The sequence below is a fragment of the Podarcis bocagei genome (assembly GCF_964188305.1).
Source record: "Podarcis bocagei genome assembly, chromosome: 17".
NCBI classification, from domain to species: domain Eukaryota; kingdom Metazoa; phylum Chordata; class Lepidosauria; order Squamata; family Lacertidae; genus Podarcis; species Podarcis bocagei.
The window spans coordinates 40,642,541-40,668,533 of record NC_138143.1 but is presented as its reverse complement, the minus strand read 5'-3'; the positions used below and the strand labels follow the sequence as shown (position 1 = coordinate 40,668,533).

General features: G+C 49.7%; 1 protein-coding gene across 2 annotated transcripts; it reads right to left on the bottom strand.

Annotated features, from left to right (window-relative positions):
- Positions 1 to 1,065: 1,065 nt before the first annotated feature.
- PEX5 (peroxisomal biogenesis factor 5) lies at positions 1,066 to 21,527 on the bottom strand. Of its 2 annotated transcripts, XM_081176494.1 has the most exons (16): positions 21,414 to 21,527; positions 19,542 to 19,731; positions 19,172 to 19,207; positions 18,100 to 18,232; positions 17,732 to 17,866; positions 17,457 to 17,562; positions 15,106 to 15,196; positions 13,842 to 13,964; positions 12,460 to 12,552; positions 11,200 to 11,319; positions 9,241 to 9,384; positions 8,815 to 8,885; positions 6,464 to 6,682; positions 5,737 to 5,902; positions 4,588 to 4,745; positions 1,066 to 2,182 (listed from the first exon to the last, which is right to left on the bottom strand). In XM_081176494.1, the coding sequence occupies exons 2-16, from the start codon at positions 19,689 to 19,691 to the stop codon at positions 1,981 to 1,983; spliced, it is 1,947 nt and encodes a 648-aa protein (XP_081032620.1). In that variant the 5' UTR covers positions 19,692 to 19,731; positions 21,414 to 21,527; the 3' UTR covers positions 1,066 to 1,980. The 2 variants fall into 2 exon arrangements, with proteins under 2 accessions (XP_081032620.1, XP_081032621.1); XM_081176495.1 differs by lacking the exon at positions 13,842 to 13,964.
- Between the last annotated feature and the right edge of the window lie 4,466 nt (positions 21,528 to 25,993).

Genomic DNA, 25,993 nt, shown 5'->3' with positions numbered 1-25,993 from the left:
GAGCAATTCAGTAAGAACATTCATTACGGAATATTGAGCATCTATTGTGAAGGCATTGTGAAAAGACTTTACATTACGAGTGCCCTTAATTTTCAATTTAAGGTGCTTTTATTCCGTTTTAAGGTTTAATTTTAAGGTTTTATTCCATTTTAAGGGAAACACTTTAAGCATATTTAGCACTTACTTAACTCTGAGTAGGGACCCGGGTGGCGCTGTGGGTTAAACCACAGAGCCTAGCGCTTGCCGATCAGAAGGTCGGTGGTTCGAATCCCCGCGACGGGGTGAGCTCCCGTTGTTTAGTCCCTGCTCCTGCCAACCTAGCAGTTCGAAAGCACGTCAAACTGCAAGTAGATAAATAGGTACTGTTCCAGCGGGAAGGTAAACGGCGTTTCCGTGCGCTGCTCTGGTTCGCCAGAAGCGGCTTAGTCATGCTGGCCACGTGACCCGGAAGCTGTATGCCGGCTCCCTCGGCCAATAAAGCGAGATGAACGTCGCAACCCCAGAGTCGGTCACGACTGGACCTAATGGTCAGGGGTCCCTTTACCTTTAACTCTTGAGGGTTCAATGCACTACACACACACACACACACAAACACACAGTATGTTATCTCACTAATACTTAAAACCATTCCTGCAGGGCAGGATTTCCCAAACTTTGAGGTTAGCAAGTGCATAGAATTATAGAGCTGGAAGGGACCCCCCAAGCGTGATCTAGTCCAACCACCTGCAATGCAGGAATCTCAACTAGAGCGTCTGTGGCGGATCCCTTTGCAAGATGGCACCTTGTTAAAAATGTAATTTAGCAAATGAGATGAGGCACAGACAACGCTGCTGCTCTGCTCTACCAATGAAAACAAAATCTCTTCATCCACTGAGATTGAGAAACTACACAGCTGAGGGGGGGGGGAAGCATCAGCCTAGTTATTTTAGCTTTATTCTGCAGAGTAGGACTTCTGAATGAAAAGGGGAGTATCAAATAGATGCAGACGTGAAGGATAAGGGGGAAAGGAATGCAGAGGCTCCCACAATGGAATGCTTTCATGCTCAAGAATGAAAAGCAGGCAGCTTCATTTGGCAGGTTTAATTCTTTTTCCCTTCTATTATACAAAATATTTTACAATTTAAAAACATTTCCCAACAAAAATCATATACAGATATTTATAATTAAAGGGCCCAATTACACAGAAGGGGAGAATCATATGCACAGAGATAACCAGTCCCCCTTTTACTTTACAAAAGAGCTAAGGGGCAGAAGGATAATTAAGACATAGGTCCTGCCCTGATCTTTTGAAGTGTGTCAGTTAAACCCCATTTCTGCCCCCCCCCAATGAACATCACACTGGAGAGCTTACTCCCTTCACTTCTTCCCCGGGCGAGTTGGGACAAAACACAACACTGTAGAAAATACGCTATGCTGGTGCCCAGTGAGATATGTCTGATCGTTTTGTGTCGTACCTTAAAAGTTAGCAGCACCTTTTTGAAGACGAGAGCCCAGAATTCCACACCATGATTCATTCATCCCTTTCGAAAAAAAGACACTTAAGTAGAATGATCATGTAAAACGACGTGCCAAAGACACTGCACAGAGGTGCAATTTCAGCGCACAGATGAAGTGCAGGGGGAAGTATAAACATTTTCCTGCTCAAGGGGATTTGATTCGCTGGAGAAAGCAAACCCAGAAGATGTTAAGGGAGACCCGCAAGCCAGCCAACTGCTGCTGAACACAGACTACAATTCTCCAATGGTAGGTCCAAGATAAAACCATGAGCGCCTGAACAGCCCTGGACCGAAGACAACTGAAAATGCATTGGCGTGTAGTTCTCTGAAACATGGGGGTGGGAAGTGAGACTGGGTGGTGGGGCAGGGGAGAGGAAGCTGCCTGAATGAGGTGTGCATATGTCGGCAGATGGGGAGTTGTGGGCAGGGGAGATCAGCGCTGGCGAGGGCTCATCCTGCACTCGCAGGGGAGCCCATCGAAGAGTCACTGCTGAATCCCAAAAGCTTGCAGCAGTGTTGGAAGGTCCCGGGCGTCAGCCGCCCCATAAAGGTCACTCTGGCCCAGCATGGAGAGCGCCATACGGAGGGTGCTCCAGATGTTGTCCGACATGGCCCCCTGCTGGCCCCGCGGCCCCCGGCTCTTCTGTTGCATGTGCAAGGCCTCCAGGAAGTGCTCCACAGCCTCCCTGTTTGAAGACGGCAAGAGAGCAGGTGTCAAAGGGAAGCAGAGAGAAGGGAACGTGGAGGAGAACCCAGGAATTGGGCATGGTGTCAGGAACAAGCCAGCAGTAATAATAATAATAATAATAATAATTTTTATTTATACCCCGCCCTCCCCAGCCAAGGCCGGTCTCAGAGCGGCTTACAAGCAATAATAAAAACAAGTTGAATGATTACAACTTAAAAACAAAATTAAAACACAACATTAAAATATTAAAATGTAGCCTCATCGCAGGAGAAGGAAAAGAAAAAAGAAAGAGAGGGAGGGAGGGAATCAGATTGGCTCCAAGCCAAAGGCCAGGCGGAACAACTCTGTCTTACAGGCCCTGCGGAAAGAAATCAGATCCTGCAGGGCCCTGGTCTCATGAGGCAGAGCGTTCCACCAGATCGGAGCCAGTGTTGAAAAGGCCCTGCCTCTGGTTGAAGCCAATCTAACTTCCTTAGGGCCTGGGACCTCTAGGCTGTTGCTATTTAGGGACCTTGAGGCTCTCCGTGGGGCATACCGGGAGAGGCGGTCCCATAGGTACGAGGGTCCTAGGCCATGAAGGGCTTTAAAGGTCAAAAGCAGCACCTTAAATTTGACCCTGTACTCCACCGGGAGCCAGTGCAGCTTGAAAAGCACTGGATGAATATGCTCCCATGGCAGATACCCCGTGAGGAGCCTCGCTGCAGCATTCTGCACCCGCTGGAGTTTCTGGGACAGCTTCAAGGGCAGCCCCGCGTAGAGTGAATTACAGTAGTCAAGCCTGGAGATGACCGTCGCATGGATCACTGTGGCCAGGTCAGGCCGGGAAAGGTAAGGGACCTTTCAAGTTGGGAGTTAACTCTTTCAATAGCAAGAACAAGTTTGACACAGGAGTGCCGGGCCTTTGCAACTCATCTCCGCCAGGTGTTGCCCCCTTGAAGCAGTTGCTGGGACTGAAGGTCCACAGCTGCCTAAGTCCCCTCCTCCCCAGGGCTTGTCTCAAGCAATCAGAGACTATGTCTGCATGAAGCCAACTTCTCTACCCTCTTCATGCCTCTGCTGGTTCCAGGAGACGAGGGTGGGGAAGGTGAGCTTTCTGCAGCAGGAGGGAGAGACACCTGTGACTCTTAAGAAGCCGGACTCATCTCTGCCTCTTGGCCTCCAACTTACTTGCTTCTGCTCCTGCCTCCGCTTCTGGACTTGTCTCTGCCACAGACTCTCCCAGCTCACTAAGCCCTGTTACCTCTTCAGCTTCCAAAACCTCCTCCTCCCTATGTTTTCCCTCTGACCACTCATTGTTGTCCCACCACCACTCCCTGGGCTCTGAGTCCTCTTCCCTTGATGGCTCCTCTCCTGGTTCCCTCCCCCATTCCTCTGCATCCAACCAGCCCATGACACATGGCGAGATCAAGGCGGCAGTTCCAGGGCTCCCACGCTATTCCATGCCCCCTGCTTGTCAAGCAACAATTCCCCAGGAGCTATGGAAATACATTGGTAATAGACGCTGCTCTACTCCTGCTTAACCCTTGCAAATCGTAAAGCCAAGGCAAGAAGCCAATCACGGCCAAACCAATCTGCATGGAAGAAGCATCGCTATTATTATTTTTTGCTCGTATAGTATTTTTTAAATTAGTTTTCAATTACAATAACCCAATAAAAGCCTCATTGTCAATACCAAATTATAATACAATTAATAATGCCAATTGTTCAGATGCCAAATTTTATTATTTTGTTGGCCCCCCTGCGTGCTAGAATTGATGATTCGATAATTTACTTTAACTCTGCATTCCAAAAAAGCATCACTAATTTTTAAAGGTGCCTCTGACCCCAGGCAATAGGTAATATTTGGCAGGGAACTGGAACCACAGAACCCACAGACCAGGCTCCAAAACAAAGACATATCCACAGTGCTTCCAGTTAAAGGGTTGATCCGACCTATAGAAAGGCACGGAGAACTCCTTCCTTTAAGTATTCAAGGAGGAACCACCAAGGGTGAGCGAAGGTGACCATTTTGACCTGGCAATAGCCTGGTGACAGGCTTCTAGTCTCTCCTCATCTCAGAACACTACCGCTTGCAAAAAGCAGCCCAGCTGGTGGGGAGGACTCCAGGCTCCCTCTTGAAATGCAGCCCCCGCCCCGCCCCCCAGCAGCTTCTGGATAGCTTCCTCTTGGGAATGATTTCAGACTTTCCCTGAGATGCAGAAAAGCACAGCTGGGCTCCGTCCACATTCCAAAAGACTAGCGAATCATTCCCAAGGAGAGCCACAAAACCACCATCAGAATGGCGCCGTTTTCACCAGATCTCAAGAAGTGGACCCAGAATTTGGTCAACAGCTATGGGGCCACAGGGGGTAGAGGCAGCCTGACCTTTCCTTGTCCCTCTTTGCCAACCCTTAAGCCGCTCACCTGTGGGCGCCAAGGTTGATGCAGCTGATGCCGAGATTGTAGCGGGAGCGGATGTAGCCAGGCTGCAGTTCCAAGGCATGCCTATAGGCTGCCACAGCTTCTTCACTCCGGTTTCCATTGGCCAAAGTAGCCCCAAGTTTGTTCCAGAGGAGATGATCCTGCGGGGAGACCAGAGAGAGCCTTATTAAACCCAGGAGTTCTTCCACAGAGAGTGCATGCTTCATTCAAGAGCAGCACATTCCTTCCCAGCTTCCAGACCCCACCCACTGGTTACCCCTCTATCCCTCAAGTTCCCCATGATTTTAAAAACCGCACTGGTACCCACGTTGCATAGTTATTTATAGGTCCAATTCCAGGTGCTTTTGTTTAGAAAACAGTACTTTCCTGAGCACAACTCAAAGTGTTGGTGCTGAGCTTTAAAGCCCTAAACAGTCTTGGCCCTGTATACCTGAAGGAGCGTCTCCACCTCCATCGTTCAGCCCAAACACTGAGGTCCAGCTCCGAGGGCCTTCTGGCGGTTCCCTCATTATGAGAAGTAAAGCTACAGGGAACCAGGCAGAGGGCCTTCTCGGTAGTGGCACCCGCCCTGTGGAATGCAGTCCCATCGGATGTCAAGGAGATGAGTAACTATACAACTTTTAGAAGACATCCGAAAGCAGCCCTATATAGGGAAGCTTTTTAACGTGTCATGTTTTATTATGTTTTTATATATGCTGGAAGCTGCCCAGAGTGGCTGGGTCACCCCATGCAGATGGGCGGGATGGAAATAATAAATTATTATTAGTAGTAGACGTTTAAAGCCCACGACAGTCTAGAATCTGGACACTTAAAGAACTGCCTTCACCTTTATGAACCTGCCTTTGCCTTAAAGTTGACGGAAAGACTGTGGGCTTTGATTCTGAAAATGAAATAAACATCCCCCCACTCAGCAGAGTTCAAGAGAAGGCCAAGTCCGAACTCATTTGCCTCTGATGCGCTCTACTTTCTATATGGGCACATTTATTTGTTCTTTGCATGGTTGAGCATTCAGGTCAGGCAATCCCCACACCCGCGAACTGAGCGGTGCAGCCCTGACGCAGGATTCCCACCCTGTAAGTCCACCTCCCCAACCTCACACTTTTCTCAGCCACGCTTGCGCTCACGCCTTACATTGGGCCGCGCACTCAGCGCAGCAGTGAAGCAGTCCACAGCCTTCTCGTACTCGCCGCTCAGGTTGAAGAGAACGCCCAGGCCACACTGAACGTCAGGGTCCACGGCAGAGGTGTTGCTACGCACAGCAGCCAGGAAGAGCTCCTTTACTTCCACAAAGAGCGAGCTGGGGCGCGTGTGGAAAGGACAGAGAAATGTACAGGTAAAAAAGGTAAAGGACCCCTGGACAGTTAAGTCTAGTCAAAAGCGACTATGGGGTTGCGGCGCTCATCTCGCTTTCAGGCCGACGGAGCCGGTGTTTGTCCGCAGAGAGCTTTTCCGGGGCATGTGATCAGCATGACTAAACCGATTCTGGCGCAACGGAACACTCTGATGAAAACCAGAGTGCACGGAAATGCCGCCGGAGCGGTACCTATTTATCTACTTGCACTGGCGTGCTTTCGAACTGCTAGGTTGGCAGGAGCAGGGACAGAGCAACAGGAGCTCACCCTGTCACAGGGATTCGAACTGCTGACCTTCTGATCAGCAAGCCCAAGAGGCTCTGTAGTTTGGACCACAGCACCACCCGCGTCCCAGAAAGATATACAACAGGGTAGCGAATCACAGAATTGCAGAGCTGGAAGGGAGCCCTGAGGGTCAACCGGGCCACACCCCCGCTGTGCAGGAACCCCATCTGTATTTCCCCAGTCCTCTTCCATCCTCGCTTTCCCCCGTTCCCCACACTCACTCGGTTAAAAGGGAGCCCAGGATGCGCTTGGAAGGCCCAAGGCCCGGGCTGGGGCTCCCGGCTTCCTCCTCCTCCTTCCCTATCAGATGAGCGTAGGCTGGCTTGTGGCGCAACCAGTCGCGCAGGGTCTCACAGGCCTGCTTCTGCAGCGACTCGTTGGTGAAGCTGACCGCCAAAGCCATGAGCGCCGTGAGGTTCCCGGGCTGCAACTCCAGGCACCTGTGGGAAAGAGGTCAAAACATGCAAGTCAAAAAACTGAAGGGGATCATTACTGTAACCTCAGGAGGAGGAGGAGGAGGAGGAGGGAAGGAGCAGGTTTCTTGTTTCTTATCTCAGAACATTCTTACCAAAATGAAAAGCAGCCCAGCTGGCTGGGAGGGTCCAGGCTCCCTCCTGAGATGCAAACCCTCTCCAGCTGGAAGATCTGCAGCAGCTATTGCAAATGTTCTGGCTGCAGAGAGCTCCTAAGCCTGGAAATTCGTAACAAAATAAAGCTCTTCCCCCACAAGAAGGTTTGCAACTGGGCAGCACTGAGAGATGGACCTCTGCCACAAACATGTGTTTTCCGTCCTGTTAACTCTCAGGTTTTCATGCAAAAGTAAGGTGCGGCGAGCGTCTGCCAAAGGGCTCAGGAACTGTGAGGGAACTCTGTGGGCTGCCATCAGTCACGCCAAGAAAAACTGTAATTCTTCACAGCTTCCTGGCCATTCTCTGGCTCTGCTTTCCTTTCCCCAGCTGCCAGTACACTACAGGTGTCATCCTTCCTTCGCTACTATCCTGCAGCTTGAGCACAGTGTCAAACTATTGTATTTTGCAAAGGATGTCTTGCGCCGGAGACTTGCCTAGCTTTTTCATGCTGCTTGCTTTCCACAACGGGTTTGCTGTTCCTGGCCCAAAAGTGAGCAGAATTGCAGTGGCCTTGCATAAATCTATGGTACAGCTACATTCAAGAGTACTGCATATAGTTCTGTTTCCCCATCTCAAAACAAGGGACTAATGATAGAGCGGAAAGAAATGCAGAGAAGGGCAACCAAAATGATCAGAATTTGCAGGAGGACCTTCTCTGCAGGAAAAGGCTTGGAATATTTTAGTTTATAAAGCAAAGGAAGACAACTAGGAACCAAATAGGAGGCTGTGATGACTGTGCTGTCTTTAGGGTCCAGCCAAGATTCAGGAACTCAATCAAAAAGCAATTCTTCATAATAACATAAAAAACTTTATTTAAAGGTCTGTTGGAGAAAGAGGGTTTCAAATGACATCACAATTTAAAGCAACTCGGAAGCAAGGAAAACAACAAAACTATCTTATCTGGCTAAAGATTAAGTAACACACAAAATACTGGAAGATGAGCAGCAGGGCAGACTTCACTCTGGAATCATGACAGGAACCTTTGCGATGAGAGCTACTACACAATAGCCCAAAGCCCAAATTTAAGCGAATGATGGCCAAGGTCTCATAACCCGAGGCAGCCAATCAGGATGGCCAATTGGTACAGCCTTCAAGAAAATGGGCATTCACCCCTCCCATCCTAAAGGAGCAAACACCTGTTTGCATCACGAGTTCTCAACTCATTTTCCTTAGTTCTGCCCTCGAGAGCCTGATAAGGAACATCTGTGGTCTGATCCATAGTCCAGAATTTCTAGCAGCTCCCCCCCCACAAAAAAACAAAAGCAAATTAGGCTTAAGGGGGACTGTTTCTCCACTAGGGAGAACATCACAATATATCACCAGCTAAGCATCACAATATACTGATATATCATAATGTTTTAAATAAGGACGAAACTATATAAAGGTGAACGGTAGCGCTGGGCGATATCTGGTTTTCAACATCGTGATATATCATTTACTAAACACTGAGATATATTACAATGTCTGAAATAAGGATGGAGCTATGTAGAGGCATTGGCTGGCTTCACAGTTTTTTCCATACTGTGATTTTTGCATCTCTCTCTCTCTCTCTCTCTCTCTCTCTCTCTCTCTCACACACACACACACACACACACACACAGACAGACACACACCATGATTCGCAATCTATCACCAGGTTCAATAGTTATGAAACTGCTATCATAATATGGAGTTCAAACTGGTTTTGTAAGATATATCAATATATCACCCATAGCTATTCTCCACAGAGGCTTATAAATTTATGAATGGAGTTCTTGGAATCCTATCATATCAAATCATATCAACGCTAGGACTCGGGTCGCGGAAGAACGAGGTTTAAAGATTCAGTAAACCACCAGCATCACTAGCCACTTGGTTTCCGGCGTCATGCTGGACTTTGCCTCTGCAATTCCCAAAAAAGAAGCACAACCTCAAGGTGTTGCTACGCCAGGCAGGTTACTCACTTCCTGAGAGCACTGATGGCTAAAAGCTCCTGCTCATTCTCTGCTTGCGTCGTTCCCAGGTACTGCCAGGCCTGAAATGGAGACACGACAAGGAGTCAGGGCTGTTTTTTCAGTGCTTACCAGCAGTGCTGAAGAGTAGGGCAAGTACCCAACTTCTGAAACATTTCTGCGTCCCCCCCCCCAAAGTGCCCAACTTCTCAGCGCTCTGAAAGGGAAGCGAGTCCACTCAGGGCCAAGGCAGAGGCTGCCCATTTTCCCATCGTCCACAGCCGGGCAACTCAGCAGCTAGCACAGTGCAACAAAGCAATGAGCGCTGACCCAGTTTGTCTTGACAAAGGGCCAACACTTCCCCAGTGGCAACCTTCCCCAGTCTGACCTCTTCCCAAGGAGAGGAGAGGAGGCCTGGATCTGCCGCCATTCACTCACCTCCATGTGATCCGGGTTCTGCTGCACAGCAGCCTCAAAGTACAAGACGGCATTGGGCAGGTCTCCCTCCTCCAGGCACTTCAGCCCTTCCTCAAAGGCCTGGGGGTGATCATGCACGGGGTTCTCTTCTTCAAACTGGTATCCCTAACCAGGGAGGGAGAGTAAAGGTGTTGTTGCTGCTTTTAAAGTGGACCTTGCAGCATTTGCTATTTTATTCAAGGGGCGGAGGATCATAGAATCATAGAGTTGGAAGAGACCACAAGGGCCATCGAGTCCAACCCCCTGCCAAGCAGGAAACACCATCAGAGCACTCCTGACATATGGTTGTCAAGCCTCTGCTTAAAGACCTCCAAAGTAGGAGACTCCACCACACTCCTTGGCAGCAAATTCCACTGTCGAACAGCTCTTACTGTCAGGAAGTTCTTCCTAATGTTTAGGTGGAATCTTCTTTCTTGTAGTTTGGATCCATTGCTCCGTGTCCGCTTCTCTGGAGCAGCAGAAAACAACCTTTCTCCCTCCTCTATGTGACATCCTTTTATATATTTGAACATGGCTATCATATCACCCCTTAACCTCCTCTTCTCCAGGCTAAACATGCCCAGCTCCCTTATGGGACCGTTCATCCCATAGCAAGGAGACCCTCCCCAGAGCCCAGAGAGGACATTCTCTTTGGGCTCCGGGGAAGATTTCCTCATGAGTGGGAGGGGCAGCAGGGCTTTGTTGAGGCTGCTCAGCCTCCCTGCCTAACAGCTGGCGTCTGGGGTAGCGCAGCAGCAGCTTCCCTGTGCATCAGCTGAGCACCCCCAACACACACTCTCCAGGGTGCTCCCCACTTCTGAGTTCTCGGCACCACGTGTGTCATGCACAAGTCCAGAGTTGCTTGTACCTACATTTTATATTTTATTTACGACGGTTACTTCGTAAGTTGTTGTTGTTATTATTGATTCAATTTATATACAGTGGTACTTCGGGTTACATACGCTTCAGGTTACATACGCTTCAGGTTACAGACTCTGTTAACCCAGAAATAGTACCTCGGGTTAAGAACTTTGCTTCAGAAATCGAGAACAGAAATCGTGCTCCGGCGGCGTGGCAGCAGCAGGAGGCCCCATTAGCTAAAGTGGTGCTTCAGGTTAAGAACAGTTTCAGGTTAAGAACAGACCTCCAGAACGAATTAAGTTCTTAACCCGAGGTACCACTGTACTGCCGTTTATCAAAAGATCCTAGGGAGATGTACAACATTGAAAATACATTACAGAACACCAACGATAAAACCATAATACAGTGGAACCTCGGTTTTCAAATGTAATCCGTTCCGGAAGACGGTTCGACTTCCGAAACGTTCAAAAACCGAGGATCAAAGGGCTTATCGGCAAATTCAATGGAGTAAAATGAGAAATGCGCCCCAGAAGCCATTTGACTTCCTAGGCGTATTCAAAAGCAGAAGTGTTCACTTCCAGGTTTTTGGCATCCAAAACTTTTGGGAGCTGAGACGTTCGAAAACAGGGGTTCCACTGTAAAAAGTATAACGACAGACAGCCTAATAATAAAACAGTAATCATCACAGGTCATAGTCTATCACAGGCCATAGATTATTCAATAGCCATAGGCCTGGGTAAAGAGGGAGGTCTTTGCCTGGCGCCTAAAGACATGTAATGATGCTGCCAGGCAAGCCTCTCTGGGCAGAGCATTCCACAGACAGGGAGCCACCACAGAAAAGGCCAATTCTCCTGTTGCCACCCTCTGAATCTCTCTGGGATGAGGGACCTAAAGAAGGGCCTGAGATGACAAGTGCAGGGTCTGGACATTGTAGTTTTACTAGGCATTGTATAATTAAACACACACAGAGAGAATTCTGTACCCACTTGCTCACAATCTGAAGTTGAGCAACCAATAGGGATGAGGAGGCAGGGTGGGGGGAGAAGGAGAAGGCCCCAAGCAGAGCCTCTGCAGGAGTACCTTGTCATAAGAGGAGCTGGCAAGATCCTCGTAGTCCGTTAGCCAAGGGTGGGCCTCTGCGTCTCGCTTGGCCATCTCCTCCCACTCAGCCTGGAGCTTGTCCCAGAAGTCCACATCTGACTAAAGAAGAGGGGGAAAAGAAGGTGAGGGAAACCCACCAGGTCTCTCAAATGAACGCAGCAGAAATCTCACTGCAGGGCAAAGCTTTTACAGAGTTACGATTAAATACAATAAACTCTGCTTATAGAGATGGGAGACACAGAGGCATACCAACAAACGTGTTTGCATTAGGGGATGTCCTGACGTAAAGGACCTTATGCATTATATCTTTCACTGCCCCCTATATAATGAAGCAAGAGAAAGATTTTTAGCACCTATGATGACAAGGTCCCCTGGCCAGAACCCCTCTGACATGATTTTATATCTCCTCGCAGACACAGATAAGTATGTGACCTGGCGTCTAGCACTCTTTGCAACTGCTGCTAGGAAAATTAGAGCAAATTATATAGCCAAGGTAGCCACCAACTGTAAAGGAGATGAATTTATTTGACCCTATCTACATCAAGCTAGGGACGCAGGTGGCGCTGTAGGTTAAACCACAGAGCCTAGGACTTGCTGATCAGAAGGTGGGCGGTTCGAATCCCCGTGATGGGGTGAGCTCCCGTTGCTCGGTCCCTGCTCCTGCCAACCTAGCAGTTCAAAAGCATGTCAAAGTGCAAGTAGATAAATAGGTACCGTTCTGGCGGGAAGGTAAACAGCGTTTCCCTGAGCTGCTCTGGTTTGCCAGAAGCAGCTTAGTCATGCTGGACACATGACCCGGAAGCTGTACGCCGGCTCCCTCGGCCAATAAAGTGAGATGAGCGCCGCAACCCCAGAGTTGTCCGCAACTGGCCCTAATGGTCAGGGGTCCCTTTACCTTTACGTCAAGCTATATTCTATCTTTATCACCAAACTCTGAATATAATTACACACTGTATTAATTAACATTATTTTTTAATATATTAGTGGCCATGTGATAATTTTAGCTTATAAATTTTATTGTTTAATGTCTTAACTTGTATATTAAGGTACCTTTATAGCTCTGTTTAGAGTAGCTAATGTTTTGATAAGATAAATATTTTAAGCTTTTTGTATCAATCCAGTATATTTTCTTCTAATTGTTGAATGATTCTGTGTACATTGTGGCAGCCTTTGGCTATGTGCAATAAAACTGACTCACTCACTCCAGGGGAGGCCTGCCCTCACCAGTTGTTACGTTACCTCCACAGCAGTCTTGGCTTCCTCAAACTCGTTCTCCAGGCCCAGCGTGTCTGCAGAGTGTGCAAACTGATCTACCCAGGCTTCGGATGTGTTCTAGAAAGAGAGCATAGCAGGAAGGTACTTTCCCCCACTTCAAAGATGGATAAAGGGTGCAGCCAGGTCCCATTTCTTAACAAAGCAACAACAAACCAACCTATGGTCATGTAAAGCATACTCAATAAACACATGAGACGTAACCGGCTGTGTTCTTAGATAAATAAGATATACTATTCATAATAGCAAATTGTAAATTGTAACTCAAAGTTCAACAAATGAACAAAGCAGAACTAGTGGATCAGATCACTCTATAGTCAGTTCATGCATAAGGTCCACCCGTGTAATGGTGTCCATTCCACCTGTCTGTTCATAAAGTCCAAACCATCCACATGAAAGGTTGTTGTTGTTTAGTCGTGTCCGACTCTTCGTGACCCCCTGGACCAGAGCATGCCAGGCACTTCTGTCTTCCACTGCCTCCCGCAGTTTGGTCAAACTCATGCTGGTAGCTTCGAGAACACTGTCCAACCATCTCGTCCCCTGTCGTCCCCTTCTCCTTGTGCCCTCCATCTTTCCCAACATCAGGGTCTTTTCCAGGAAGTCTTCTCTTTTCATGAGGTGGCCAAAGTCTTGGAGCCTCAGCTTCAGGATCTGTCCTTCCAGTGAGCACTCAGGGCTGATTTCCTTAAGAATGGAGAGGTTTGATCTTCTTGCAGTCCATGGGACTCTCAAGAGTCTCCTCCAGTTACAGTTCCACAAAATCCTTTCACAAAGTCTAAGACAAGGATTTCCGGAATACTAGCCTTGTTTCGCCATCCTGGGCTTCATTAGTAGTTAAAGCTCATATGTGGTATTACAGGACAGTGGATCTTATGGCATAGTAGTAGCCTTTCATGTGGATGGTTTGGACTTTATGAACAGACAGGTGGAATGGACACCATTACAAGGATGAACCTTATGCATGAACTGATCCACTGGGTCTTCTGCTTTGTTCGTTTGTTGAACTTTATGAGTTACTTCTGTTGAAATTTACAATTTGATACTATGAATAGTATATCTTATTCATCTAAGAACACAGTCGGTTACGTCTCACGTGTTTACTGTCCCATTTCTTGGCAAACAATATGGCAGGCACAGCGGAGTGTAAAAATTTGGGCCTACAGGACAGAATCATCACTGGAAGGTCTGCGCTGTGGGTCTTCTCTGCCCCTAGACTACATATACACTGCTCTTTGTGCAAGTTGACACTCCTGGCCCCCAATTCTGTGGTTATTGGCCACACAAGAGCATGTTGCAAAGAAGCACACAGCCCGTGAGCAGCAGAGCTCTCTACCTGTTGGGAGTCCTACCTGCTGCTGTATAAACTCAGTTGCCCATTGTTCTGCCTGATCCTGGCCTCTGGGGGTAATGGTCACCCGATTTGCCTCGATGGACACCCTCCCATCTCCAATCTGGCGGACAAACTTTAGGAACTGCATGAAGAAAGGAGACACAGGGAGAGAGACCATCACCATCCATCCCTCGGCACAACCTCTTCTATCTGAACTAGCCTGGACAGTCCGGACTGAGCAGAGCCGGCAGGAAAGAAAAGAGGAGGCACATTTGGCTTCCTTGAGGGAAAAAGGAACCTGGGAGCGGGTCCCTCTCAAGTGGTAGCCGCTCAAAACAGTTGAACAGGGTCAGAAACTCTTATTTCCTTGAAAGTAACTCCAAGAATAGGCACGCTGGTGGCGCTGTGGGTTAAACCACAGAGCCTAGGGCTTGCCGATCAGAAGGTCAGTGGTTCGAATCCCCGCGATGGGGTGAGCTCCCGTTGCTCGGTCCCTGCTCCTGCCAACCTAGCAGTTCGAAAGCACATCAAAGTGCAAGTAGATAAATAGGTACCACTCCAGCGGGAAGGTAAACGGCGTTTCCATGCACTGCTCTGGTTCGCCAGAAGCGACTTAGTCATGCTAGCCACATGACCTGGAAGCTGTACGCTGGCTCCCTCGGCCAATAAAGCAAGATGAGCGCTGCAACCCCAGAGTCGGCCACGACTGGACCTAATGGTCAGGAGTCCCTTTTAACTCCAAGAATAACACCAGGCTGGAAGGTCTAGGCCCAACTCCCACCCTCAGCTCAAAGCCCTTTCTGCCAACCTTTTGCCCTGGATTGGAAGCAAGAAGATCAGGGAACATCCAAATCCCAATTCTTAAAACAAGACCGCCATTTTTCAAGGAGTTAAGGCAGAGAAGGGAGAGGTGTGTGGGGAGAAGAATGCGTGAGTGTAGACAGACATAAGTATTTTGAAGAGGAAACAAAACGTTGCCTCCTCTGAGGGTCTTCTGCTGGTCCACTCATTGTGAGAAGCGAAGTTACAGGGAACCAGGAAGAAGGCCTTCTCGGTGGTGGCACCCTCCCTTCAGATGTCAAGGAGACAACTTTTAGAAGACATCTGAAGGCAGCCCTTTATTGAGAGGTTTTTAACGCTTGATGTTTTTATTATGTTTTTAGATATGCTGTAAGCTGCCCAAGAGCGGCTGGGGAAATCAGATGAGAGGCAAGCTGATGGTCAAGCACTCATATTATCTGTGCCCAGTTCCCTACAAAGAGAACTCTAGTCTCTTTTTTTACCTCAGAGTCATTCAGCTTTGGGTCATCCACTTTTGCGAGAAACTCATTGGCAGTTTTCTTGAGGTCTTCTTCAGGCTGGTATTCCTCATACCTACGATCAGAAAGAATAAACGTTGTTCAGGAACAAGCTAGGAAGACGCTATGTACTTAAGCATTTGGCACACCACCACAAAAATAAACCGTTGGTGTGTTTATTTTATATCTCCCAACCCTCCAGTTTGCAATGCAGCTTATAAAACGATCAGTACACAAGCATTTCAATAATAGCATTTGAAAGACTATTAAAATGGCAGAAAACAGCCTACACCACCAACAACAAAAACTAAAGCCATAATTAGGAACAGAAACAAAAAGGCAAATGAATTGAAAGGCAAGGCCAGAGGGTGGGGAGAGTCCTTCAAGTGAAAAGACAAGATTGCGCCAAGAGAGCCTCTCTGGAGAGAGATTTCCGTATCACAAAATGGCTGTCCCTGGGAAAGGTGAGTTGTGAGTGCCTGGAGGCGGTTGGAGGATGGATGGCAGCTAACAGATTGAGGTTGAATCCTGACAAGGGGGAACAGGAGGCGGATGGGTGTGGGGGACTCCCTGGTCCTGAATGGGGTAACTGTGCCCTTGAAGGAACAGATGCACAGCCTGGAAGTCATTTTGGACTCACAGCTGTCCATGGAGGAGCAGGTTAATTCTGTGTCCAGGGCAGCTGTCTACCAGCTCCATCTGGTACACAGGCTAAAGACCCTACCTGCCCGCGGACTGTCTCACCAGAGTGGTGCATGCTCCGGTTATCTCCAGCTTGGATTACTGCAATGCGCTCTACGTGGGGCCACCTTTGAAGGTGACCCGGAAACTGAAATTAATCCAGAATGTGGCAGCTAGACTGGTGACTGGGAGTGGCCGCCGGGACCATATAACACCGGTCCTGAGAGACCTCCATTGGCTCCCAGTACGATTCCGAGCACAAATCAAAGTGTTGGTGCTGACCTTTAAAGCCCTAAACGGCCTCGGCCCAGTATACCTGAAGGAGCGTCTCCACCCCCATCGTTCAGCCCAGACACTGAGGTCCAGCTCCAAGGGCCTTCTGGCGGTTCCCTCTCTGCAAGAAGCCAAGTTACAGGGAACCAGGCAGAGGGCTTTCTTGGTAGTGGTGCCCGCCCTGTGGAACGCCTTCCCATCAGATGTCAAGGAAATAAGCAGCTATCTTATTTTTTAAAGACATCTGAAGGCAGCCCTGTTTAGGGAAGTTTTTAATATCTAATGCTGTTTTTAACACTTGATTGGGAGCCGCCCAGAGTGGCTGGGGAAACTCAGCCAGATGGGCGGGTTATAAATAATAAATTATTATTATTATATATAAAGGAGCCTCTAAAGATTATCAAAGTGTTTGGCCTCCTTAAGAGTTAGGTGGTCCAAAGTCATAAAGGGCTTTCAAAGTTAAGCACCTATGTTTTCAGTAATGCCCAGAATACACCATGAACCTTGGCGGGAAATCCTTAAGCCCTGGTTATGTTCCATTTCCCCAGCGTGAATCAGCTGTCTAGCAGTCACATTCTGCTCCAGCTGAGATTTCAGAGTAGCCTTCAAAGGAGAGCTCCACATATAAAACATTGCAGTAGTCCAACCTAGGTAAAGGGACCCCTGACCATTAGGTCCAGTCGTGACCGACTCTGGGGTTGCGGTGCTCATCTCACTTTACTGGCCGAGCGAGCCGGCGTACAGCTTCCGGGTCATGTGGCCAGCATGACTAAGCCGCTTCTGGCAAACCAGAGCAGCGCACGGAAACGCCGTTTACCTTCCCGCTGAAGCGATACCTATTTATCTACTTGCACTTTGATGTGGGACTGAGCAACGGGAGCTCACCCCGTCGTGGGGATTCAAACTGCCGACCTTCTGATCGGCAAGTCCTAGGCTCTGTGGTTTAACCCACAGAGCCACCTGCGTCCCCCTGTAGTCCAACCTAAAGGTTAACAAAACATAGGTAACAGCAGCCGTTTCTAAGCAGCTCCCTTATTACATGCCTTTCTCCATTCAGTTCACTGTAATTCTACTCAATATGGCAGGGCAACATGGAAAACAACAGCAGCCCAGAGAGCTTCAAGGTTCTTTGTTTGGAAAACAATCTCCCCCTCTCTCTCGTTGATCCGAAAAGCCTTGAAAAAATACATTAAACTGAAGACCTCTCTGTCATGGTGTAATTTTAAACCTTTCCCCCTGGGGCTGCGGGAGAAGCCAGCTGCTTCGTGAAAATGGACCTGTCTACTCAGAACTCGGGCAGAGTGCTACTTTGAGTTGCAGCGTGGATCAGATCCCAATATCTCGCCGACGTCACTGCGGGAAGTAGCAACAGAGGTACTCACCATTTATCAGCCAGGGTCTGATCTTCCGATTCACCCAGCCACAGCTTCTCCTCTGACTGCTCCAAATATTCCTCGGCCCACTTGGCAGGAGACACAGACAAGGGGTCTTTGGAGAAATAAATAATAAATAATAATATTTATACCCTGCCCATCTGCCTGGGTTTCCCCAGCCACTCTGGGTGGCTCCCAACAGAATATTACAAACACGATAAAACACCAAACATTAGAAACTTCCCTCAACAGGGCTGCCACCCCCTCACCAACTCCTGTCCCACCTGTAACCTCAGCAATGAATTCCTGGGACCAATCAGCTTCATTGTAATCCGTTGAGACGTCCACTGTACTGTCGGCAGCGCCAAGGAATTCTTGCGCCCAATTCTCCGACAAGGCCAGGGCCGCCACACCTGGAGCTGAGAAGAGGAAGTCGGAGGGAGTCAGAATGGTGCTAGCATCCTACTGCCCAAAAGGATGAGACAAGTCCCAAGGGAGCAGAATTGGCTTCCCTGTCCTTCTTCCCAATCCATTCCCTTCCTCGGGGGGCACCCCCCCCTCAACAGTGGATGGGCGGACATCGCCGCCATTCACCCAAGAAATATTTTGCTGGTCTCTGTTCATGCTAGGACTCCCAGGCCAGGCCTCATACCTCTCTGTGGAGCCTGCCGGAAGCTGGACTGCTCAATTTCCTGCATCTCGGCCAGCAGGTCATCCATCTTGAATGTTTGTGGGGCACGGGACAGCAGAGGGCCATTCTGCTCTTGAAGGAACTCTGCCACCAGCTGCCAGAAAACATAATATCAGCATGTGTTATGGCCAGGTGATCTACCATCCCAAACCAGTTGAAGGCCATATCATTATATCCGTTTCATAATTTTTGAGCTGGCATTATATTGTGGATCATGGTGTGTGTTAGGGCTGGGCGATGGATCGTCCAAAACCGGTTTGAAGTCCATGTTGTGATATCAGTTTCAGAATTTTTGAGCTGGCAATATATCTCAAATCATGACATGTTTGTTTGTGTGTGCGCGCTATGCAAAAATCACAATGTGGGAAAAGATGCTTCTGTTGATTCCTGCAGCCCCTGTTAGCTCTCCCGGCTCATGCAGGGGCGCAGAGAATCACAAGAGCAGGCACTGGGGAAAAATCACAATGTAGAGAAAACTGCGAAGCCTGCCAATGCCTCTACATAGCTCCATCCTTATTTCAGATGTTTTAGTAACATATTGGTATATTGTGATGTTTAAAGGTAAAGGGACCCCTGACCATTAGGTCCAGTCGTGACTGACTCTGGGGTTGCGGCGCTCATCTCGCTTTATTGGCCGAGGGAGCCGGCGTACAGCTTCCGGGTCATGTGGCCAGCATGACTAAGCCGCTTCTGGCGAACCAGAGCAGCGCACGGAAACACCGTTTACCTTCCCACTGGAGTGGTACCTATTTATGTACTTGCACTTTGACGTGCTTTCGAACTGCTAGGTTGGCAGGAGCAGGGACTGAGCAACGGGAGCTCACCCCATTGCGGGGATTCCAACCGCCAACCTTCTGATCGGCAAGTCCTAGGTTCTGTGGTTTAACCCACAGCGCCACTTGCGTCCCATCGTGATGTTTAGTATCTGTTGAAAACCAGATACTGCCCAGCCCTAGCATGTGTGCGAGGAAACAATATTGCGTGGGTCAGGGAGAAGGAGGAAAACAAAGCAAAGAAACATGGGACGTCTTACTTCATCTTCAGAGGCTCTTCCAAGAGGTTTGGACACCTGCAGGAGAGAAAAGGATTGCTACCCGATGGCAGAATAGAAATCGCAAAGGATTAAAGAGTTGCCTCCCCCAACAGATTTGTGCTTTCTTTATTTACAATTTCAGGACAAATGGGTATTATCCATTTTTTAAATAGGCAGAGATGGGGGCGGGGAGATAAGAAGGCCTAGCATTAACCACTGAGGGATTATTTTCCTTTTTTAAAAAGAAGAAGCTGTGATCCTGAACAGACAGACACTAACAGGAGTGTCTTTGGATGAGAGATAGACGATTCCCAGCTCCCCAAAGCGGTACCACTCTCCAACTCCCCCCCTCCCGTTTTGCCAAACTTACCACCTCAGACACGGGGGCATTGGGAGGCCACGCCAGGGGTCCCCGAAGCCCCTCCTGCTGCAGGCCTTTGTCCTGGGTGAAATGGCTGGCCAGCTTCATCAGAGGATTGGAGCCTCCGCATTCCGGCTCCACCAGCTCCCTCATTGCCATGGCGGGAGGCGGGAGACGGCCACAGCCCCACGACCCTCACCTGCCCAAGGGAGAAGCAATGGCAAACCATGTAGAGTCACAAGGCTGTCGTTATTATTCATCTCCTGCACCAAGGTAATCTGGCGAGGCAAGACACTGATGCACCGGAGAGATTACTCAACGGACTGAAGATACGACTACACTCGCAGCTTACAAACAGATTGCTTATAGGTGTAGACTCTGCATGGACAAATATAATGACATTTGGATGCGTTTATACAATATACAATACACAGTGGTACTGTGACTAAACATATATGTTTAGGATAATAACAATACTTATATAGTAGATGAGGAAATATGGAATTGAAACAGTTTGTGTATATAGCAAGAGAGTAAAACTTTTTCTGCACATATTATTTTTTTGCTGCTTTATTTTATTCAATTGAAATATTGAATTATTATTATTTTGAAGGCAGCCCTGTACAGGGAAGCCTTTTGATGTGTAATGCTTTATTATGTTTTTATATTACATTTGATCTTAGCCAAAAGGCCGAGAAGCAGGTACTAGTAAAATTATTATTAATAGTAATAATATACACAAAAAGCTTTTGTAAATGCATAAGGCAGGTTTACAAAAATTGCCAACAACTGAGGCCCCATTTGAATTGCACATCTAGAGGGGGATCACATCACAGCTTCCCCCAAATAATCCTGGGAACAGTTTGTGAAGGTGTGACATAGAGCTGAAACTCTCAAAGTTGCTTCAGAGGAGGGATTGACTTTTAAGACACCCTGGGAACAGGAGTCTCCTAACCACAGCCAGGACCCTTAAACTACAGTTCCCAGGATTCTTTGAGGGGAAGCCATGGCTGTTTGAAGTGGCACGTCCTGGTGTGGACAGGGCCCAAGGGAGGCAGGATACGGGCAGACATTCCTCTGCCCACTTCCCGTGCCCACAAGAGCAACACACCTGCACACAAAGTAATCCGGAATAATTGCCACTTGCAAATGATGCAACCAAACAGCACCACCACCTACAGCAGCCGCCTCTCAGGATGAAAGCGCAAGGAGTGCCAAGTCCGACCAAAGGTTGAACCAGCCCAGATACAAGCCCAGGAGCCCCTTCATAGACTATGTTTTTTCACACCCACCCACCCCTAAAAATGTAATGTGTGAATGCACCGACACACCCGCATCATGCAGGCACTTCGACTGGGGGAAGGCAAACCCCACAGGAGCCAAGTCCGAAGGGCTGCGGTCTCTTTGGGGCCCCCAGTAAAATATTTGAGGGGGCTACCCCCCAAAAAAAGTTGATGGGCATGGTGCGCATGCACTGCATCGTGTGATCGATTCTGTGGGGCGGGGCTTACCTGGGGGCCCCAATATTTCATTCCCTGGCAGCTCCCACGTTCGGCTCTGGCCTCTCCCGGCTCCTGATGTTGTGCAGAGGTGGGATGCGACTCTGCACATGCTCAGAGGTGCTCTCCCCGTGGCAAAACCCGAGGGCTGAGCCTGGCTGGCTGATCCTCTAGGGCTGGCTGGAATTGGGGGCGGGGGGGGGGGAGGTAGATTCCAAGCCAAGCTCCCAGGCACTCCCTTTCCACGCATCTCAGCAACGTCTGCACGGGGAGGCCGTGGGGGCGGGCGGGCTTGATGCCTGGACCCCCCCCACTTGCACGACGCCCCCCCCCCAGCCAGCCGGGCTCCCCACCCCCCCCACCCGCCAGCAAAACAACTCACCAGGCTTTGCAAGGCCTCGCTGCCTCCGGAGCCCCTCCCTCCCTCGGCTGGGTTCCTAACTCGGGGCGGGGGCGGGGGGGGGGTCCGGCCAGGTGCTCCGATGGGGGGGGGCTCGTCCTCCGCCCAATGCAACGCCGAGCTGCAAACTCCCGGCCTGGATCTTGCAACATTCGCGAAGAAAGCAGCCAGGGGGCGGAGCCAGCTCTTAAAGGCACAGGCGCCACTCCGGGGGCCACCCGGGCGGGCGGGCGGCTATTTGCAAGGTAGCGGGGAGGAGCCGCCGGGCGTCGGAAGCGAAAGCCCAGACGGGCTCCGCCGGCGGCGCAGGCTCCTTCCTCCGAGGTGGAGGTGGTGTCAGCTTTGCTGCTTAGGAAGGAGTCCCGCTGCTTTACACAAGCGGTGTAAATAGTATGATGATGGAATAGGATGTCCCTCTTTTCAGTAGAGAAATGTTGGAAGGAATGGTACTTTAGAGGGGCCGCTAATGCAGTGGCGTAGCGTGGGTTGTCAGCACCCAGGGCAAGGCAAGTAATTTGCACCCCCTAACCCGTAGATTTGCGCCCCCTAACCCGTGGATTTGCGCCCCCTAACCCGTGGATTTGCGCCCCCTAACCCGTGGATTTGCGCCCCCTAACCCTAACCCCCAGATGTTGCGCCCGGTGCGGCCGGCCCCCCCTGCACCCCCCACACTACGCCACTGCGCTAATGTAAATAAGGGTCTTGCCATGTGATACGGAAGGGGGGGGCATGTCTTCTTCACCTCCTTCTTCGCTACAATAGATCCATTTATTTCCAATTGTCAATGTCAAAAGGGACTAAAATCTATAAAATTCATAGAAAATCAACGTGCCAATTTGCTCAATTTCTCTAGGACTCCATGACACCTCCCTGTCCTCCCTCAAGCAAGGTGTCAAGACCCTAATCCTGTCAAATCACTCTGCCAAGCCTTTCCTCCGGGCACGGCCAGGTGGCAGACCATGCATACATGGACCATTGTCTTCTCATCAGGTACTCAGGATGTGCTTATCTGCGCATATCTCCAGCTCTGCATATTCCCCCCTCCCTCCTCCATATGTTAATCCTGTGTGACCCAACCTCTTCTTAATGTATTCATGATGTAACTGGGATGTATTTTACACTGTATTCTGGGACATGGAGGGAAATTTCAAAAGTTCATGTCACCCCTTTCTCGCGGTTCAATCTCGTCTGGAACCTGTTGCGCAATAAACTTGGATCTTCTGCAGTTTGCTCCTGTCTCCGGCTGAGCTCATTTTCTTCCGCAGGGACCCGCGGACTTAGTCCGACGAGCTGGGTGGCAGAGTAGCCTCGCACCCAGATTTTACCGTAACACATGTGACACAGGCCTGTATCACCTTAAGAGAAGTACATGCAGAGGTTCCAATTGAGGCACAAACACTTATAGTGGAGAAGCTTCCTTTCAGACCTCTTGAAAAATCCCTTTTTAAAGGAAGTGCTTCCCAGGGAGAACTGTGCCAGAGAGAGATGAGCAGATTCCCTCTTGCATTGCCTAAAGGGCTGCAGGGCACGAGCCTGGGGAAGACAAGTAATTGGGACTCACCGTGAGACAGGGACCTCATTGTGAACCAAGGGGCCAGGATATGCTCACAAAAGATCCAAGGGGGCCACATTTTACTACCGACAGAATAAAAGACCCAGGCATATTAATCTGCTCTGGAGAACAAAGTACAACCTAGTCAGACTGTGCTAGAGGGAGAGGTCAAATCCAGTCAGCTAGAAATAAAGACTTTGCCGGATCAGCTGGGACAAAAAGCGTAAGCAGTTATAAACAGTCCAGTGGTAAAAGTTGGGTCAGCCTGTAGCAGGAACCCCACCCCACCCCAATCATTCTGTTTGTACAAACTTCACACACACTCACACTCACACAGTACATACGCCACATTTCTGTTATAAATTCATAGAAAAATCAACCATACATCGGATTTGCACTGTTCCATTTTTATTTTACTCCATATGACAAGGACTATCAGAGGGGGGTGGCTTGGTTCTGGTCAGCCATAATCCCTTCACCATCCCAGCACATCCACAGGAGCCCTGCCCAGTTGCTATGTCAACCCTGATGATCCCAGACAGAAGACAATCAAGATCACAAAGAACTTGCATATGGTAGTGGATTCAGCATGGACTGAAACAAAGGACAATGATCAGATCTTCCCTCTGGGGGCAGGAAACTGCAAACTCCCCTTTGTCTCCTGGAAGTGACTCATGGGCAGGGGGAAAGGAAGAACCAGCCAGGTGACTGGACACTCAGGTTACCACCACAACTCCTCCCTCAACCCCTCCTTTCTGTAATGTATGCATGATGTTTCTGGGGGTGGGCTTGACCTAGAGGATGGGAATTTCAAAAGTTTTTATAAGGTCTGGCACACCATCTTTCTGGGTCTTTCCTCTCTCCTGCAAGTGAGGGGAACACCCTGTTGCAACAGTTCAATAAAGGCCAAGCCTACAGGCTGCTGTTTTGCTCCAAGTTATCCTGGTTGGTGTCTTTGTTTTTGTCCAAGGGAGCCCTCGGATTTTTCCGGTAACAAGCCTAAGGTGTTTTGGCACTTGCGGCAAACCCCAAAATGGTGCACCCTCCCTGCCAGGGAAGAAGGGAGTGAGTGAAGATCTACACCAGGAACAAGACAGGAAGAAAGATTGATACTGGGATCTGCGGCTCTTGAGGATCCTGCTGCATGAGGTGGTCGCCTCACCTTGCCTCCTAGGGAGACTGGCCCTGGGCAGAAGACTCAGCATGATCTAGCAAACCTGGGATCAGCCTGCTGAGCTAGAAAAAGAGCAAACTTTTTAATCGTGGAAGAGTTAACCAGGGTTTCCCAAACTTGGGTCTCCAGCTGTTTTTGGTCTATAACTCCCATCATCCCTAGCTAACAGGACCAGTGGTCAGGGACAGTGCCGGATTTAGATATAAGCTAAAGAAGCTATAGCTTAGGGCCCCACTCTCTTGGGGGCCCACAAAAAACACACGGATGTACATTTCCAAAATATAAGATGAAAAACAAATAAAATAAAACCTACGTACAGCAACAGTGTTTTGTGTTGTGTAGGCTCCTATGATGTAAGTAATGGTAAGCCTGCTAGCCTGCTCCCTAAAATATCACCAAAAAACAGCGACAATTTGTTGTTGACAAAGGACAGCTGGACACATAAAGGGCCCCATTACCTTCAGTACAGTGGTACCTCGGGTTACATACGCTTCAGTTACGGACTCCGCTAACCCAGAAATAGTGCTTCAGGTTAAGAACTATGCTTCAGGATGAGAACAGAAATCGTGCTCTGGTGGCACAGCGGCAGCGGGAGGCCCCATTAGGTAAAGTGGTGCTTCAGGTTAAGAACAGTTTCAGGTTAAGAACGGACCTCTGAAACGAATTAAGTACTTAACCCGAGGTACCACTGTAGTTTAGGGCCTCATCAAACCTAAATCCGTCCCTGGTCTGGATGATGGGAATTGTAGTCCAAAAGCAGCTGGAGACCTAAGCCTGGGAAACCCTGAGCTAAACCAACAGTCCTTGGTCAGAGTAAGCTACAGAAGTCCATTTCATTCAATGAGAAAAAATCTTTGGGAGGTCTATCAAACCCCATTTAATGCTATATCTTGGAATGTTTGCTTACAGAGAAACAGAGAAGGGACATTTCCATGTTTGCACTATTGAGGTGCTGCAACCCCCCCCCCCATTTTGCTGGAACTAAAGTGGTGCTTCTACAGGACTCTGTTATCTGACATTGCCATGCACCAGGGCCAATAACTTTCTATACTCAGAATTAAATCTCATTCAGCAGAGGTGTCCTGCTGAAACAGTGGCGTAGCGTGGGGGGTGCCAGGGGTGCCGGCCGCACCGGGCGCAACATCTGGGGGGGGCGTGAGTCCAGAGGGAAGGGACAAGTTCCTTCCTCTGCCAGGCTCCCCGCCGCCACTGCCAGCCTTGCGCCCTAGCGCGCGCGCGCCCCCCGCCGCCGCTGCGGCTGCGCTCCACTCACTGCTCGCAGGAGGAGCAGCTGCTGCAGCAGCGCCGACGCCGCCACCGACACCTGGCCGGGCACGGGCAGCCTCCGCACCCTGCCGCTGCCGCCATCCCCTCGGCCCAGCCACAGGCGGCGGCTGCTTCTGCCGACTGGGAGGGAGCAGAGCTCCGAGGGGCCTCGCCGCGCCCTGCGCTCCCCAAAACCCTCCAAGAGGAAGCCGGCGGGCGGGCAAGGGTCTCCCGGCAGAAGGGGGCACCGCTGGCTCCAGCTCTCAGCGCAAGTCTCAGCCGCGGGGGGGGGGGCGAGGACGGAGCACGGCTGGAAGCCCCCGGACCCGGCCGGGAGGAGGAGAGGCGCTCGCCAAGCCCAGATCTGGAGCTCCACCTACAGCCCAAGGAGAGGAGGGGGCGGGGAGGCGCCCGAGGGGAGGGGGCTTCGGCTGCCTCGGCCTGCGGGGGCTCCGCAAATAATAAATTTAATAAATTCCTGCTGAGCCTTTGGGGGGGTCCTTGGCTCCTTCGCTCGCCCCCAGCCCCAGTGGCGTAGCGTGGGGGGTGCAGGGGGGCCGGGCGCAACAT